At 36.8% G+C, this 15,310-nt stretch overlaps 4 protein-coding genes across 5 annotated transcripts; 1 reads left to right on the top strand and 3 right to left on the bottom strand.

The window, feature by feature from the left end:
• Nucleotides 1-41: 41 nt before the first annotated feature.
• On the bottom strand, nucleotides 42-1,058 carry LOC107815363 (large ribosomal subunit protein eL37x). The gene is made up of 4 exons (XM_016640933.2): nucleotides 925-1,058; nucleotides 692-827; nucleotides 504-605; nucleotides 42-271 (listed from the first exon to the last, which is right to left on the bottom strand). The coding sequence occupies exons 1-4, from the start codon at nucleotides 925-927 to the stop codon at nucleotides 225-227; spliced, it is 288 nt and encodes a 95-aa protein (XP_016496419.1). The 5' UTR covers nucleotides 928-1,058; the 3' UTR covers nucleotides 42-224.
• Nucleotides 1,059-2,801: 1,743 nt separating this feature from the next.
• LOC107815365 (uncharacterized) lies at nucleotides 2,802-4,265 on the top strand. 2 transcript variants are annotated; one of them, XM_016640936.2, is made up of 2 exons: nucleotides 2,802-3,261; nucleotides 3,377-4,265. In XM_016640936.2, exon 2 carries the CDS (start codon nucleotides 3,390-3,392, stop codon nucleotides 4,059-4,061), a length of 672 nt encoding a protein of 223 aa, XP_016496422.1. In that variant the 5' UTR covers nucleotides 2,802-3,261; nucleotides 3,377-3,389; the 3' UTR covers nucleotides 4,062-4,265. The 2 variants fall into 2 exon arrangements, with proteins under 2 accessions (XP_016496422.1, XP_075107440.1); XM_075251339.1 differs by having other exon boundaries at nucleotides 3,360-4,265.
• Nucleotides 4,266-4,396: 131 nt separating this feature from the next.
• On the bottom strand, nucleotides 4,397-6,745 carry LOC107815364 (putative Peroxidase 48). Its single transcript, XM_016640934.2, has 4 exons — nucleotides 6,302-6,745; nucleotides 5,423-5,611; nucleotides 5,161-5,326; nucleotides 4,397-5,056 (listed from the first exon to the last, which is right to left on the bottom strand). The coding sequence occupies exons 1-4, from the start codon at nucleotides 6,740-6,742 to the stop codon at nucleotides 4,545-4,547; spliced, it is 1,308 nt and encodes a 435-aa protein (XP_016496420.2). The 5' UTR covers nucleotides 6,743-6,745; the 3' UTR covers nucleotides 4,397-4,544.
• Nucleotides 6,746-9,018: 2,273 nt separating this feature from the next.
• Nucleotides 9,019-14,225, bottom strand: LOC107815366 (kinesin-13A-like). Its single transcript, NM_001325950.1, is given in 12 exon segments — nucleotides 9,019-9,195; nucleotides 9,524-9,589; nucleotides 9,669-10,020; nucleotides 10,111-10,329; nucleotides 10,431-10,733; nucleotides 10,810-10,969; nucleotides 12,049-12,130; nucleotides 12,222-12,299; nucleotides 12,637-12,738; nucleotides 12,974-13,168; nucleotides 13,720-13,938; nucleotides 14,067-14,225. Coding segments are annotated over 12 exon segments (2,112 nt in total).
• Nucleotides 14,226-15,310: the final 1,085 nt, after the last annotated feature.

Here is a 15,310-nt window from a genome sequence, read left to right as displayed (position 1 = left end):
CAAATTCAAAAAAACTTAAGACATGGAAAGGGAGTTCAGACTTCGGAGCAACCAAAAATTGAAAACGGCCTATAAAATCCCTTAATGCCAAAATGCCAATTTCAACAACACATTTCCAAAATTTAAGCACTTCTAACTTTGATTGGGCATCAAATCCAGAAAATAACCAAAATGATGCTAATGTTATAAAAAGTACCCTCCCTCAATAACCCTCTCAAAGGGCCTCAAGCAGAAACTGCTGCAGCCTTCTTCCTTGGTGCAGCTTCAGTCCCTGGACAAACATTGCATACTTATTAATACAGGTGATTCAGAGCCTAAACTGCACAAATTATTAGATACTATTGGTACTTTCAGCAAAAACAATTGGGCGCGGAGAGCATAATATATCTAGCTCAATTAGCAAACTCTAACCTAAAAGCTCTAAAACTATAATTGATACGTCGATCACGGAAAATGCAGAAACTCAGATCAGAAACAATGGCAAGCCATAAAACGTCGTGTACCTTCTCTGAAACCGGTCTTGAATCTGCGAGGAACATTGCGAAGGTACCTCATGCGTCCAGTACCAGTTGTCTTTCTGCGGAGTGCCTTCTCGCTCCAGTTATCTATATATCAAACCTAGTATAAGGATTTCATTGCGTTTTATGCAATACAAATGATGGGGAAATAGGCGAAGAAAAAGAGCAATTACATTTCCTCAAACGGGCAGCAGGATAAGCACAAGCAGAACAACGGCTCTTCTGGAGATGGAAACTGCGGCGACCGCACCTCACACATAGTGTGTGAGTCTTGTTCCTCCTCTTACCGAAACTCCCTGTTCCCTTCCCCTATTATAATACAAAATCCACATTCAATTTCGCATCGTCACCCTTTGCACGCGTAATATGTAATAGAGGGGAAGAAAAGAAATGGATTTTCACTTACCATTGCAGTGCAGTTGCAGAAACCCTAGCGTCCTCCTCCTGATCGACTAAGAAAGATGAAGTGCGGCGATAATTGCAGTGTTTATACTTGGTGGTTGAGATAGGGCTTTAGGGTTCTTCAAATGGGCCGAAAAGGTTTTGGGCTAAAATTAATCTTATGTAGCCCACTCGACCTCTTCTATTATTGGCCTGGGAAACTTAGTAACACGTAATCATTATGATATCCATTTTTTAAAAAAGAATTTAGGATTAATGACAAACACGTTTAACTAATGAGATATGCATTCATTAGTTTACATAAATTATAGTATATTTTTCGTTTCAATCTTATCTTTGGTAGTTTTATCATAAATTTTACATTTTATCATAATCATTATTGTAAATTTTATAGTGTTTTTCTTGTAAAAATAGCACAGGCTAGCCAGTTTTCGGCCTGGTAATTCAAAAATAGCTAGCGTTTGCAAAGTTATTGAAAAATAGTCATTATTTTGCTGCAGCACGTACCGGTCCAGCATAATATACTGGAGATTGGTGCACTTGTGTATGAACTTCCAGCATATTATGTTGGAACTCCGACACGTAGAAAGTTCCAACATAATATACTAGAGATTGGAGCACTTGTGTATGAACTTCTAGCATATTATGCTAGACCGGTATATTATACTGAACTCCATTATATTATGCTGGAATATTTTTCGGATTTTGAACCGTGTTTTCGTTCAAATTTATCTTTACATGAAAAGTGACTAAATTTCGATTACTTTTGATACTGTGGCTATTTTTCAATTATCACTTGTAAATTTGGCTATTTTTGAATTTATTTTCTTTCCCCAATCAGTGTTTAATATTTCTTTAAGGCCCGACTAATTCAGGTTCCGTTATAAACACTCTCTACCAGAGGCACACATCTTTTTTTTTTCTTCTTCTTTTGTTCTTGTTGTATCACACGTCAATTACCTAACTCGTGAATAATGTGAAAGTTTTAGGTAGTTTTATAGTGACTAGATGAGTATGAGAATTCAAATACAATGATGAAGATCCTTCAATCCTTCCAAAAGAACTAAAAGCTGTTATATTTATTCAAAGGAATGAAAGAAAACCTAAAATGACCTAAACTTCTATTTTTAGTCTTCTAAAAATTCTGAAAAAAATGCCCCTAGTATCTATGCATTAATATCTCCTGCTGTTTATTGGCTTTTTGATTCAGTTGCGCTATAGTAATATTTATGCCATCGACTTTGTGATTCAACCTGTGCCTTTCGCCGGAAAATTATACTATTTTGCTAGATATTTTATTTTATTTTATGTATGTTTACTATACGTTGACTCCCTTAACTTTTCGGTATATCTAATTATTTATATTTTGACACCCCTTGATGAAAATTCTGAATCCGTCACTGAATTCAACTAGGTGCAGTACGGATAAAAATGACATTGAGCCTAGCTATTTTAGCTATCATATCGTGAGTTTGGATCTGCTAGGCGTTGGTCTGATATAAAACTGCTTATTGAGAGTTGATTGTTTGGTATAAAGTAAGAGCAGATTATAGGAATTTATTATTGAAATCGACAATACTAGTGGTAGCATGTTGAAGTGTTAACTGTAGGAAAGAGACTGAAGCATTGAGGTTGAGCATCATCTCGTCACCCACTTCAAGTCATCTCTGCTGTTTGCCCCTTATCCTCTTCAACCAACAGTGTATCAATCTTTTAATGATTGGGGTCCAAAACAGCTCTTACCAAATCTACCGCATTAGAGGTTAATTAAGGCCTCCCTTATTATTACTTGAGGTCCCAGTGGTGGGAAACTTCACAAAAAATTTAGGTGTACTGTTTAGTTATGTATGTATTAATCACATCAAGCACATTCACCCAACTCACTGTTCAACCTTTTATTTATAAATGAGTCTTTTCCGAGCAGACAGTCGAATAATGATCATTATTGAGATTTCATTTCCTAATTCCGCCATTCAATTATTCCTACGAATGCAGCTCAAGCTTTTAATGAAACCGAACCTAAGTTCTGTCCCTAGGAATTCAGCCTACGCTTAAATTCCTTCCCTCTTAAGGGTGGACAGAACAAGCAATTCTAATTCCAGGAAACTTTCTCATTCTACCTCCTTGAAAATAAGCTTTCAGCTTTTCTCCTCATTCTACCTCCTCCTTGCAAATTTTCTGTGCAGAGGGTAGGGTCAGAAAATTCAAGATATCAGAAACACAAAAAACATATCTGAAAAAACAACTAAAGCATGGAAGTCAAACAAAAAAAGTGAGGAATGTCCCTATGTGTTTCATAGCCTTTTAGCCTTTTGTCTTCAGCTAACAAGGAGCAAATCAGGTGTGTCCGTCCCCTATATTTTTCATTTATTTGTACGTGTTACAAAATACAAACTACTTTATAGTTTAACTTCTTCAAAGAAGCCAAACAAGTTGCAGTATCTCTTGCTGCGCAGATAGAAAAATCAGATGGAAGAGTTGTACAATAAGATAGAGCCACAAATGCTGCTTAAGAAAACCATCCAGAAGACCAAAAATTTCCTCCACAAAACTCCCCGTAATCTCAAGTCGTTTCTCTTTGGAGGTCACCACAAGCTACCTAAAGCTGCTCGTCACTTCAATCCTTTTTTCTCCGGTAGCAAACGAATCTCAAAGTCTAGCATTCCAGAGTTGGATGACTTTTACCGGAACTACTATCAACAAAGGCATCAGCTTGATCACAATGACATTCTAGATAGAAAGAATTCTGGCAAAAATACAAAGAAATCTCAAGGGATTGCTGAAGTAGAATGTAGCGAAAGCCAGAGGAAAATTGCAGTGCGGTTTGGTATGAAAGACATAGAAAGAGAAAGCAGAAAGGAAGAGGAGAAGAAAGGGCGAGAGATCTTGACCCGAAGCACAAGTAAAGGGAGTCTTAGGTTGCTGCAGAAGATGGAGGAATTAGAAATGATGGATAGGGAAGACGTGGATCATGAGCTAGATATAGAAGAAGTGCTCCACTACTACTCTTTGCTAAACAGCCCAGTTTACGTTGACATTGTTGACAGATTTTTCTTGGACATGTACACCGAGTTCTCAATTCCAAAACCATCAGGCAGTCTCAACAATTCAATGCGAACACTTGGTCCTCTCAAGCTCTAAAACAAACAAGTATACCTTTGTGTGTGCCTCTGAGATTGTGAGTGGTGATGCAATTTCCTATCGTTTACTTGTCTTCCTGTTTGCTAATTGTTATTCACTTCATATCAATTAAAAGATCCAGGAATGTGTGTGTTTCTTTACTATTTTGTTGGTGTAATATGATATTCAAAGTATAACTCTGGTCAATAGATATTTTTACTGGAATGTGCTTTCTTAAGAGACAACCTGACCTACTGATTGACCATAATGAGAGCTCGAATATGCCATTAAGAAAAGTGACCGAGCTAATACTGACAGATTAGTGTCTTTTAAGCCTGTCAAATTCGTGCAAACAAAACCAGTACGCTTAACTACTATGCACTATGATATGACAGAAATTTCAAGAAACGAGTAAGTGGAACTGAGAAGAGGCAGTTCAATGATAGAGGGACCAAAAACCAAAATTGCAATAGGCTAAACAAGTGACCAAACCATTGATCTTTTTCAGGAAACTTTCCGGCAATCTTTGCGCACCTGTCCCATTGGTGCAGTGAGGACTCCCAAGTTGGAAAGCTTCATCATTACCAAACCGAAATCTTTGTGAAACAAAGACACATCTGAAGCATAAGCTTGGACCCAAGTTTTAGTTTCTTCCCCTGCAGTCAGCTGCTGATCCACATAGAGTATTCCCCTGCCTTGTAGAAGACTGCGGAAATATAGTGTACCAAAATTTGCTCCTGGTCCTTCGTAGTCCATCTTCATTGCTGGCTCCTCAACCAGTGCAGATGCTAATTCATCGATAATAGATGATGGTGAAGGCGATGATGAAACTAGTTGGGATGGCGATTGTGATTTTGATGCAGGCGACATCAAAGAGGCTTGATTTGTGTTGCATTTGGACCTCAAGAGACTGACAAACTCCGAGTTCATAGTAGGGTCGGAGCTATTAGTCCCGCTGAAGTTGTAGAGCCTGTTGATGAAGAATTTGCAGTGGATCACTCCAGTGCTGTGAGCACCTGTTGCAAATAACTCTAAGCAAACACTACCTAAATAAACACCAGATTTCATCTGTGTAAGTACACAGAACTTAAGATTCCTACGAGTAGTAAAAATACAATACCTAAGAGGCTTACTGCCTCCCTTTCGTCGAAACCTTTGGATGAGAATGACTCAATCATCTTGGAAAGATCATCCTGAGGACTAGGAAGCTCAAAAGTTGCAATTTCTCCGAAGGAAGCCACACTGTCTCTCCTTCCTGTTTTCAGCGGGTAGAAAGGGCCACCAGTCTGAAATTAATGAAGTTTCTTCATTTGTGAGTTGTGTTACACACACACACAAAAAAAAAAAAAAAAAAAAAAATAACAGAGAGATAGAGCGATTACCAAAATAACACTTTCTCTAGCAGCCAAAACAACAGCATCAGCGCAAGAAACAACTCCTGGACAAGCTTCTTCAAGCTCTGATTTAATGATATCTATTACGTCGAAGCCCTTCAATGATTCGTTGGGAGGAGATTCTTTCTCGCTATGAAATCCTTCAGCAGGGTCCAGTAAAACTGATGCATCACACCCCTATTATTTCGCATTGATTGATTAGAAAACAATGAGTCATCACAACTGAGTTTGACTTCACAAGCACAATAAGAATTTGTCCCCAAGATAACATGTTCCAAGTTCATGCTTCGCCCTTAGACATTCACTATACTATTTGAGTTGGAAAGGAGAAAACAAAATCTCTCACGATAAAGAGCTCATTTGTAAGCACAATCGGTAACAAATAAACATGCGAGAAGAAGAGTTCACGCTGAGAACTTAAAAAATAGTTGCGCAGAATTAGTAAGTCACGTTAACCACTAAACCAAAGAATTGAGTCACATCACACACACACAAAAAAAAAAAAAAAAAAAGGTAGAAACCTCTGATAACGCCTCTGTTTTATCATTGATCGGAAAGCATTCCAAATCATAATAAGAGAATTATCAAAGCTCAATTTAATAAACTTCCTCGATAAAAATCAAACAGAATTACCAGAACTAATTAAAAATACTTCAAATGCACTGATGTATAAAACAAAAGCAGAAACAAGAGATTATAGAAGACAAGTAGTTTAGGAAAATGACCTCAACAATCAAAGTACTTCAAACGCCGTTAAGTTGAAATAGCATAATTAGTCAAAAACGAAAAAAATGCACTGATGTATAACGACACAAGCAGAACAAGATACTATATACAAGTAGTCTTAGGAAACTGAAGGAAAATGACCTCAACAAAGCAGTCGTGGAAAGCAAGTCTCAACAAAGCAGGAGCAATCTGTGGTCGCTTTTTGAAAAGATCTCGAACACTTGATCGGATGATTCGCTCAGCTTGAGGACAAGTTTGATGATAGTAATCGTATTTCAGGGATTCCCGAGCCCCTGTTTGTTGTTGGAGCTTCCTCTCCACATGAGAAGTAGTAGCAAACATAGGAAGAGGCGGAAATGAGTCAACATCGAAGATATAGTGAGATTCATCATCAGATAAGGAGCAATATTTGTCGTCATGAGAAGAAAACTTGTTATTGGTATCAATGTCGTCTTGGTTCTGCAAAGAGATGAGAATACACAACAGAAACACTAGAAAGCTCAATTTCCGTGTAAAATCCATGGCAAATTGAAACTTGCGAGATTTTTTTGATAGCTTTGAGAAGAAGGCGGTTTTGAGCATGAAACGAAGAGCGGGAATGGAATAATTGGTAATGGAAATGTTGTTTGTTACTTGTCAGTGAAGCTGGCTAGCTGCGTACCGTAACTAACTCTCACTGCCTTAATAAGAATGCCCTTTATCTTTCCTCTATTTACATTTCTGCCATCACGCTACTTCACCTGAGAGTGGCTAATACGTTCAGTCTCGAAAAGAATGAAATTAGTACCAAAGTAGGAGTGTTATATAGGGAGCCAATCAAATTTTCATTACAATTTGCCACAATACTTTAACAATGAAATTGTTATTGAAAGTACTAGTTTCTACTGTCTTGCATTGGCGGACCCAAAATTTTATGCAAGCGGATTCAATTTAAAACGACGTTAACCAATACGATGGTTGTAATAAGCGTAATTTATCCCCACTTTTTTTTTTGGGTTCACAAAGGTATCTTAAAATGAATAATTAAATAATAATAAAAGGAGGTCCGAATTCTGTTCTTCTTTCAAAAAAAAATAGGGCATGAAACTTAAAACGTTTAACAAAAACTAATTACTTTAACTAAAAATGTTAACAGTTACTTAGTTTTACATTTTTATTTAAACTTAAAAAAATATTCTATTTACACAATTTATATTTTAGAGTTTTATTAAACTCTAAAAAAAATAAAGTTATTAATTTACAAAAATAATAGGACAACAAAAAATAAAGAGTTATAACTTAAAATAAACTAGTACAAACTATAAAAGAAGATAGCTTATAAAGTGAACTAACAATTTAATTGTAACAAAAATAAACAATTTAGGATAACCTAGTTTAATATGAACTAACACATTACAAATAATTTTAAGATATGCACTTGCATATTTTAGCAAAAAATATTGTAAGATTTCATCTACTGAAGTTAAATAAACTGTAGATTAATTCTTATTGGATTTCATTAGGAGATCAAATATAAAATAAAATAGATATAAATTAGAAAATAGAGATAAAAGAAAATAAAAACAAACTAAAGGAATAAACTAGTGCACTTAAGGATGCACACACGAACAAAACTAAAAGAGTGTCATCCTGTTTCGAACTCGGGACCCTTAAGTTAACCTCGAACCCACTAGACCACTTCCTCCATCGGATGAACTTGTATGAGGTGGGTTCAAATAACTCATATATTCATATTTTACAGAATTTAACTTACGCAAAATATAAAAAATTTCAATGAAGCGGATTGATTTGACCCCGCTTGACCCTATGTGGGTCCGCCCCTATCTCTAAGTATGTAAATATATCAAAAAGTTACATTCTCACGGTCTAAATTACAGTGATAAATTCATTTACCATAACACTAATTTTTTTTCTTTTGTGTGTGCGCGCCTCATTTAATTGTTATTCTGAAACACAAATTCATAGATGGTGGGAAAAGGGTTCATATCTATTGTGTACGGGACACTACCTCTATTTCAATTTATGTGAATCTATTTTCTTTTTAATCCGTGCCAAAAAGAATTACCCCTTTCCTTATTTGAAAACAATTTAGCTTTATATAATTATTTATGGCCACACAAAACATATGTACTTTATTTTATACCACAAGTTCAAAAATATTCTCTTTTCTTAAATTCCGTGCCCAGTCAAATGAATTAGCATAAAGTGAAACTGAGGGAATAGTTCCATTAGACTGTAAGTCTAAGTGGTCGAGTTGGGACTTATGACAATGTTGAATAACTGGAAATTCCGGCTATTTGGCTTAAGTTCGGAAGCTCCACGTTAAATAGCAACATACAAAAGTCACAATTCTCAAGTAATTGAGTAGATTCCAAGTGCCCATTTGGCTTATGGAACTAAGCCAAAATGAACTAATATTAGCTGTTGTATACAAAAGTCACAATTCTCAATTACACCAGACTTGGCCAGTCTTCACCAATCGTCAATGATAGGCTGGATCAGATTAAACAAATTTCAGCCCCCAAAACTTAGCAAATGCCTCTTCTGCTCAGCAGATCAATCAACAATTAATAATCTTACAACACAAAGCTGTAAAGCCTTGCAAAAGCATCTATTTTATGTTTCTTTTCAAATGGAAAATGAATAAACAATGACAAGATTAACAGAAGGCTTCAAAAACTCTTCTGAAGAAAATCATCATGTGAATGTTGCTATTCCAAACTTCTGAAAGCCATCTGCTTTCCACATTAACACCTAAGGGTGCATTACTGAACACATTAATGGATCCACAACGGCACCTCATTCCAAAGCAAATATGCATAGCATCTGAATTTTCTATGCATACTGAATTAGAGCTTTTAGTGGCCAGAAGATACAAGAACATTGTGCTCCTTTAGACGTTTTTGAAAATGAGCTAACTGGTTCTGCAACTGCAGGATGCCAGCAGCCTTTTGGGAAAGGATTGCATTTAATCGAGAAATATAATCATCCAGCTGGTTCCCTGGTAGATCTGCCTCAACTAATAGATTCATCTCCTGAAATTGTGAAACCACAGAATTCTCAATCCCCACGAATAACCAGCTAGCAAGCAAAATTCTCTCGTCTACAAGGTGACAAGCAAACGCGCAACCACGGAAACAGGTACTTGCCGGCACCCTTATGGGACTCCAAGATTGACATAAAGTAATTATAGAAACACTTTTCCAACTACGGACTTCAGATATAATCAGTATAATCACCATGAAACCATCAGAATACAAATCCACTTCAACTCCCATAGTGAAGGCCTAAAGCTATTGCTATTACCAAAAAACACCCTTTCAACACATGCAATAAGCAACCAAATTTATGTTCATCACATACCTCTTTAACAATGTCCATTGTTTCCTCCACTTGTTTCCGATGGGCATTCACAAGATCTTCCTCTTCCTGAAAAATTAAACATAAAGTGATCAGAGGGCCACTCAGGCTAAGTGAAACTTCTCAAATTTCCACAAAATTGATCCACCTTTAAGAGAGCATTCAGATCATCGTCCGAGTTTGAATACTTTGCCTCTGTTCTAGGTGGCTCCTTCCACTTTGTCTGAACATTTGTTCTCTTCATTTTATCTTCTGAATTGGAGATGCTGTAACTGTCAAGCTTCTCATTCTTCTTCCACATAGACTTCTCTTGTTCATAGAAATCTTCATCATATTCATCTTTATCAGTTTGTTCAGGCCATGAATCACCTGTATCATCTTCAAATGTTGATGTAGAAGGTACAACTGCAGAAAAAGATAAATTTGTTGACTCCTTCAGATTCAATGTTGAGGATGAGACGTCCTTCTTTGAGTTGTTCCCTTTTGAGAGACTCTTCACCCTGAAATTTAAAGCAAAGTGCAAAGGTAAGACTATATGAATGCAGAAAGTAGTAGCTGGGGGAACAAAATCTAATTCAACAAATAATTACCTGTCGGCATATCTTAATGTATTTAAAGTATGCTCACAAGATCCTGCATTAGGGGAAATGCAAGATATCATAACAGTACGACTATTTCCAACAAAAGAGTCCCTCAGCACTTCAGTTAATTTACTGCCTCTAAAAGGAATGTGGTTTTGGTCATTGTCCAGCGCTCTAATGCATTCCTTCAGTGCCAGCAAACTTTTATTAATCTCTGCTCCTTCGATTCTGCATAACAGAAAACAAGTTAATAGGGTAGAACGAAAAGAATTTAACAGCAAAATTTTCTTAAAGGACAAAAAAGAGGCAGGAATTTATTAGATACACACCTGGTTTGCTTATCATTATCAGTAGTGTCTGCACCACGTTCACTTCCTGCAAGGTCTATGAAGGAGAGCTTTCCAATAACACGAGGAGGTTTCGATTCACTGCCATCAGCTGACCTCTTAACAGAAAGCTGGAGAATAGCATGTGATCTGGAAGATTCCTCATTGGCACCAGTGGTGCCAGTACTTCTAGTTGCATTTCCTCTGTCAATGAGCTCCTTAATCATCTCCACATCTGAGACTCTGTATTCTTGCAATCCAACTATACAAACTTGCTGTTTACCATCCTCTCTCATGCAAAGTTTCCTGCACAGAATTTGTTTCATTTATCCTCAGTCCAAAGCTACAACACTTAAATGTTGGAATATTCAGAACCACTTACTTCCGATCATTAAGGAGATCAAAGAGCTTTCCTCCATATATCTCAAAAAAGCTGAAAAACAATTGAAAGCCCTGGTTCCGGTAAGTATGATGAATGAGCCTCAAAAGATCCCTACATGCCCTCAGAGGTAGTGGTTTCATGGTATACGTTTTGCCACTTCCTAAATAAGCCAAAGACGAAAAGAAATTTAGGGGAAGTTCGTGTTTAGAAAATAGCAAGAAAACCAAGCTTCTTTGTATGATAAATGCAGAAAGTTGACACCAGATTTATTATGAAGAAAAAAAACTTGGAAGCACACTCAAAGACCTCTAGAAGAGGCTGCAAAATCTGCATATGACAAAATAAAAATTGACTAGGCATCGGTTGTTTCTTATACCTTGCACTTGAGATAGTGAACTGATATTGCTTACATGACCCAAAACAGACAGCCACTAACCATATTGAAATTCATGTCAAATGACTGGAAGACAAATTTTGAAGCTAATGCAAGCAGACATTTGAAAACTTAAGGCTATTATTATCAGCAATTGCATCATCAGATGATTAATATTTTCTTATGGTTCTGAAGAAAAGTCGAATTTGCGTGAATGAAACACGCTAGAAGACTTGCTATGACCTAGATCCCTGGAGAATGAGCATCTACCATTGCATGTAGGATGGCCCTTTCACATTTCTAAGTTAGGGTTTGCACATTCTGCAGAGCTGTGAGGTTTGAAGCCTCTAATCATGTTAAACTCACAATTATGTTATACCTAAATGACTTGTAACTTGAGAGGAATTGTTACAATAAGAGAATTTGAGTACAAAAACTTCATAGTAACCCAAATCCATCTACTCCCTCAATGTGCACCACTAGATGGTGTTTGACATATCCCGATTAATGTTCATGTGATCTTCAACTAATTGATAAAGGAGTTTGATCATCAAAATAACAAAGAAAAGCCACAAATGATTACACAGGTGTAAAATATTATCACTAGCATCAATCAATACAGAGGGTCTAAAGGCAACATCATCGAAAGTGTTCATAAGAAACTCACCCCGGATGAAAAGCGCATCTAGAGATTGGAAACCACTGATAATTGAGCAAATTGTTACAAGATCCAAATTCATTCAAACAACTATTCTTCACAGTTAGGCCAATCAACAGGAAAAGGAACTAGATGATATCAACAATGCTTGCACCAAGAGTAATAACGGTGAAAGATGAAAAATACTGATCAAGTGCAGGTTGCTTACCTGTTTGCCCATATGCAAAGCAAGTAGCTTTTGTGCGTTGGAAAATTATCGGGACAATGGGCTCTACTGTTTCATGGTATACCTAAGGAGACATGTGGCAGACCAAAGTTAACAAGGATCTGAATGCACTTAAGAGTTTGGGTCTGATGTAGAATCCTGTATTATATAATCACCTCATCATTTGAAACCTCCTCATTTAGCACAGCATCAAAGACAAACTCATGCTTCTCAACATACTGAGTCAAATCAACCTGTACATGAGTCAGATGTAAGAAATCTTAATTCATAAAAGGGATTTAGGGAAAATTTGGGCAAAGTGAAGCAACATGACATGGGAGGGAGATTTACAAAACACAAAGGGAACAATCATCATGGCAAACAATCAGATCTCAACATTCTTAATCTTACTGCATAAGTTTGGCATTCAAGAAAAATGAATTCCATCCGGCAACCATGGTTAACTGTTTGATAATAGTGATTTTCAGATTGCTGGTTACGAAAGTATTTGTTCTTGTCACCAGACTGTAGGTAAAGGGATAGACATATTTAACTGCTAATACAGGATAAATCATTTGCATTTCCACAAACCTTGAGTTTAGTTTCATGAACTACTAGAGAGTTGAAACGTGTTTCAACGATGTCTTCCTCAGTCTTTGCCAATTCCTTTTTGTTTAGTGGTCGCTTACGCACCTGGAAGTAGATAATCATTAGAACAACAACTAGAACAAGCACTAACAACTTCTTTCACGTGTAATACACATGAAAGAAGGTTGACTCCTGTGCCAGAGAAAAGATACTGAAACCACATAATAAGGATTGTGTATATGCTGTATTCATTAACAAAATAAGTATTCTGCACTCTCTAAACTGAGAATAAAATGTTTAGACTCCAGAACCAGAAGTAATGGAGTTGAGGAAAACATACCACCACTTTGATCTTTGCAACATTGCTGGCCTTTTCTTTATCAACAGCAAAACTCTTAGAAACATTACTCTCTGGTAAGCCCCGAACTCGACCAGTTTGCTTGTTGTTTGCAAGGAATTGCTCCGAGTCATCAAAGCTTTTTGCTCGACCAAAATGATGCATGGAAGGAGCATCATACAAGCCAGCAACAGGCATCTATATATGGGAAGTCAACATACGAGAACTTGAAATCCAAACAAGGAAATACAGAGTTAAAACTACAAAATTTCAATCAAAACTAGTCTAACATTATGTAAATGATCTAATGGAAGGAACAAGGACCAAAATGACATACGTTTTTAACATACATCAAACTGCCGAAATCCAGATATATGTGGTTTAGGGTTTGACCAAAATGATGCTATAATAAAATGTAGCTCAAAGAGCCAAAGTGTGTCAACTTGGAGTTTCTAACGCCCAATTGCCACTGTAGTAACCGAAAATCAACAGGCAAAATGGCAACAACATCGGTGGCGTTGTAAAATAAGAACCTCTAATCATGTAAAACTTATAAAAGTGAACAAGAATTTTGTGGCACTGTAAAATGAGAAGCTCAAATCAAAAGCATATCATATAAAACTTACTAAAGCAGCAAAATAATTGCACATCTTGCACTGACATAACAATGGCGATATCCAATAGCATTATTAGAATAATTAGTTCATCCAATCCCCTTAAAATACGAATACAGAATCTGTAAACCAAACCTCAGGTAGAAGTTCAGTATCCAATGAGTGTAGATCTAAGAGTCCAGGACTGAACTCATTGGGAGATATTTCTTCATCACCGTTCCTCCGCTGGCTTGACTGTCGAGGATTACCCGGCGGCGTCAAAGGCTCCGCAAAGAGATCGCTTCCTCCGCTGTAAGTCCTCTGTGCACCTCTATACATTCTCGAGCCTTGAGCTCCACCATAGTATCCATAATCCTATAACCGATAACAAAATCAAATGAAGAAAAACACTGGATTCTCAGATCTATGAGCTAGGGCAACAGTGAGCTTGAAAAACAAGGCAAAAAAATAGGAAAACAAAAAATGTAGAAAGTATCGGAAACCTGTGGAGGAGGAATAGAGGTATTTGAAGTTTGAAGATGTTGAAGACCAGCTGATTGAAGCCATCTGCCATTGGATGAGTTCTCCAGGAAGTTATCGGAGTATTGCCGCTGGTGATGCGCCGTCGACGTTCCAGATCTTTGCCGTCCTACTGCATTCATTTTTGTTTTCACTCTCTATTTACCGAACAGAAATCGTAACTCAATCTCCGATTAAAGCCGCTCTCTTCTTTTTCACACCTCCAGAAAATATCAATCAGCAGAAAGACTCGATCTTTTCTCTATTTTTTTTTATAGAAATCAATGGTTCGATAACCGGATTAGTTTCGCATTAAGAATAGAATGTGTGTCTGAGTGGTATCAGACAAATAGGAGGAGCGATTAAAGAGAGGGTTTGAAGTTAGAAGATGAAATGAAAGTTCAACGGTTCTGATTCATTTCACTGTTCAAATCTTTTCACCGTCAAAAGTACAAGTAAATCTGAATACATTTTCAAATATTTCCTCCGTTCCATTTTCATATTTGATTGAATATAAACTTTTTTAAGAACTTTCTTTTTGAAACTTGTTATGAAATACATACCATAACGTTTTTATAAAAAAATTAAAATTAAATTGTTGTATAATGTTTTTAAAAATAATTAAAAGAAAAGTGTCACATTTTCCAACCAAAAGGGAGACGATTAATTAGAGACGCTCAAAAGAAGATTTTGAATTTTGAAGAGTGAAGTTGGCACGTGTGAGAGCGTCTTTGGGTTTGGGTTGGTTTGTGCAGGTGCATGAGCCGCTTGATGGGGCCCACTGGTTTTTTTGAATTTTGAGGATAACATCATCGCAACACCCACAACCTGCTCACATGGTGGGTTCCGTCGTTTTATGCATTAATTGGTCAGAGAGTTTTGTTTATATGGATTTAATTAATTATGGGTTAATATTTGACCAATTCGACCCGCCTTTGACTTGTATTCAAAATTACGTGCATGTCGGGTGGTGATTAGATTCCGACACATGTAAACGATCGACGGTGCATTTTAAATAAATGGACGTGCGAAATACGAATATCATGGTGGGATTAATTAAATGCAAGAAAGGCTTGGCCGGTGATTGTGTCCAACTTTTAGGATGCGACTATGGAGTGAATGGACCCGTTAGCTACACTTTTAATAGACGTTAGCTGCACTTTGGATTAGTGATGTTTTCATGCTATACTACGTATTGGCGGAAATAGTCTTTTTTGAGACACCTTTT

This window comes from Nicotiana tabacum, chromosome 4 (assembly GCF_000715075.1).
Source record: "Nicotiana tabacum cultivar K326 chromosome 4, ASM71507v2, whole genome shotgun sequence".
Lineage (NCBI taxonomy): Eukaryota > Viridiplantae > Streptophyta > Magnoliopsida > Solanales > Solanaceae > Nicotiana > Nicotiana tabacum.
Note: the sequence above shows the minus strand (reverse complement) of the source record. Positions and strands in the feature narration are given on the sequence as shown.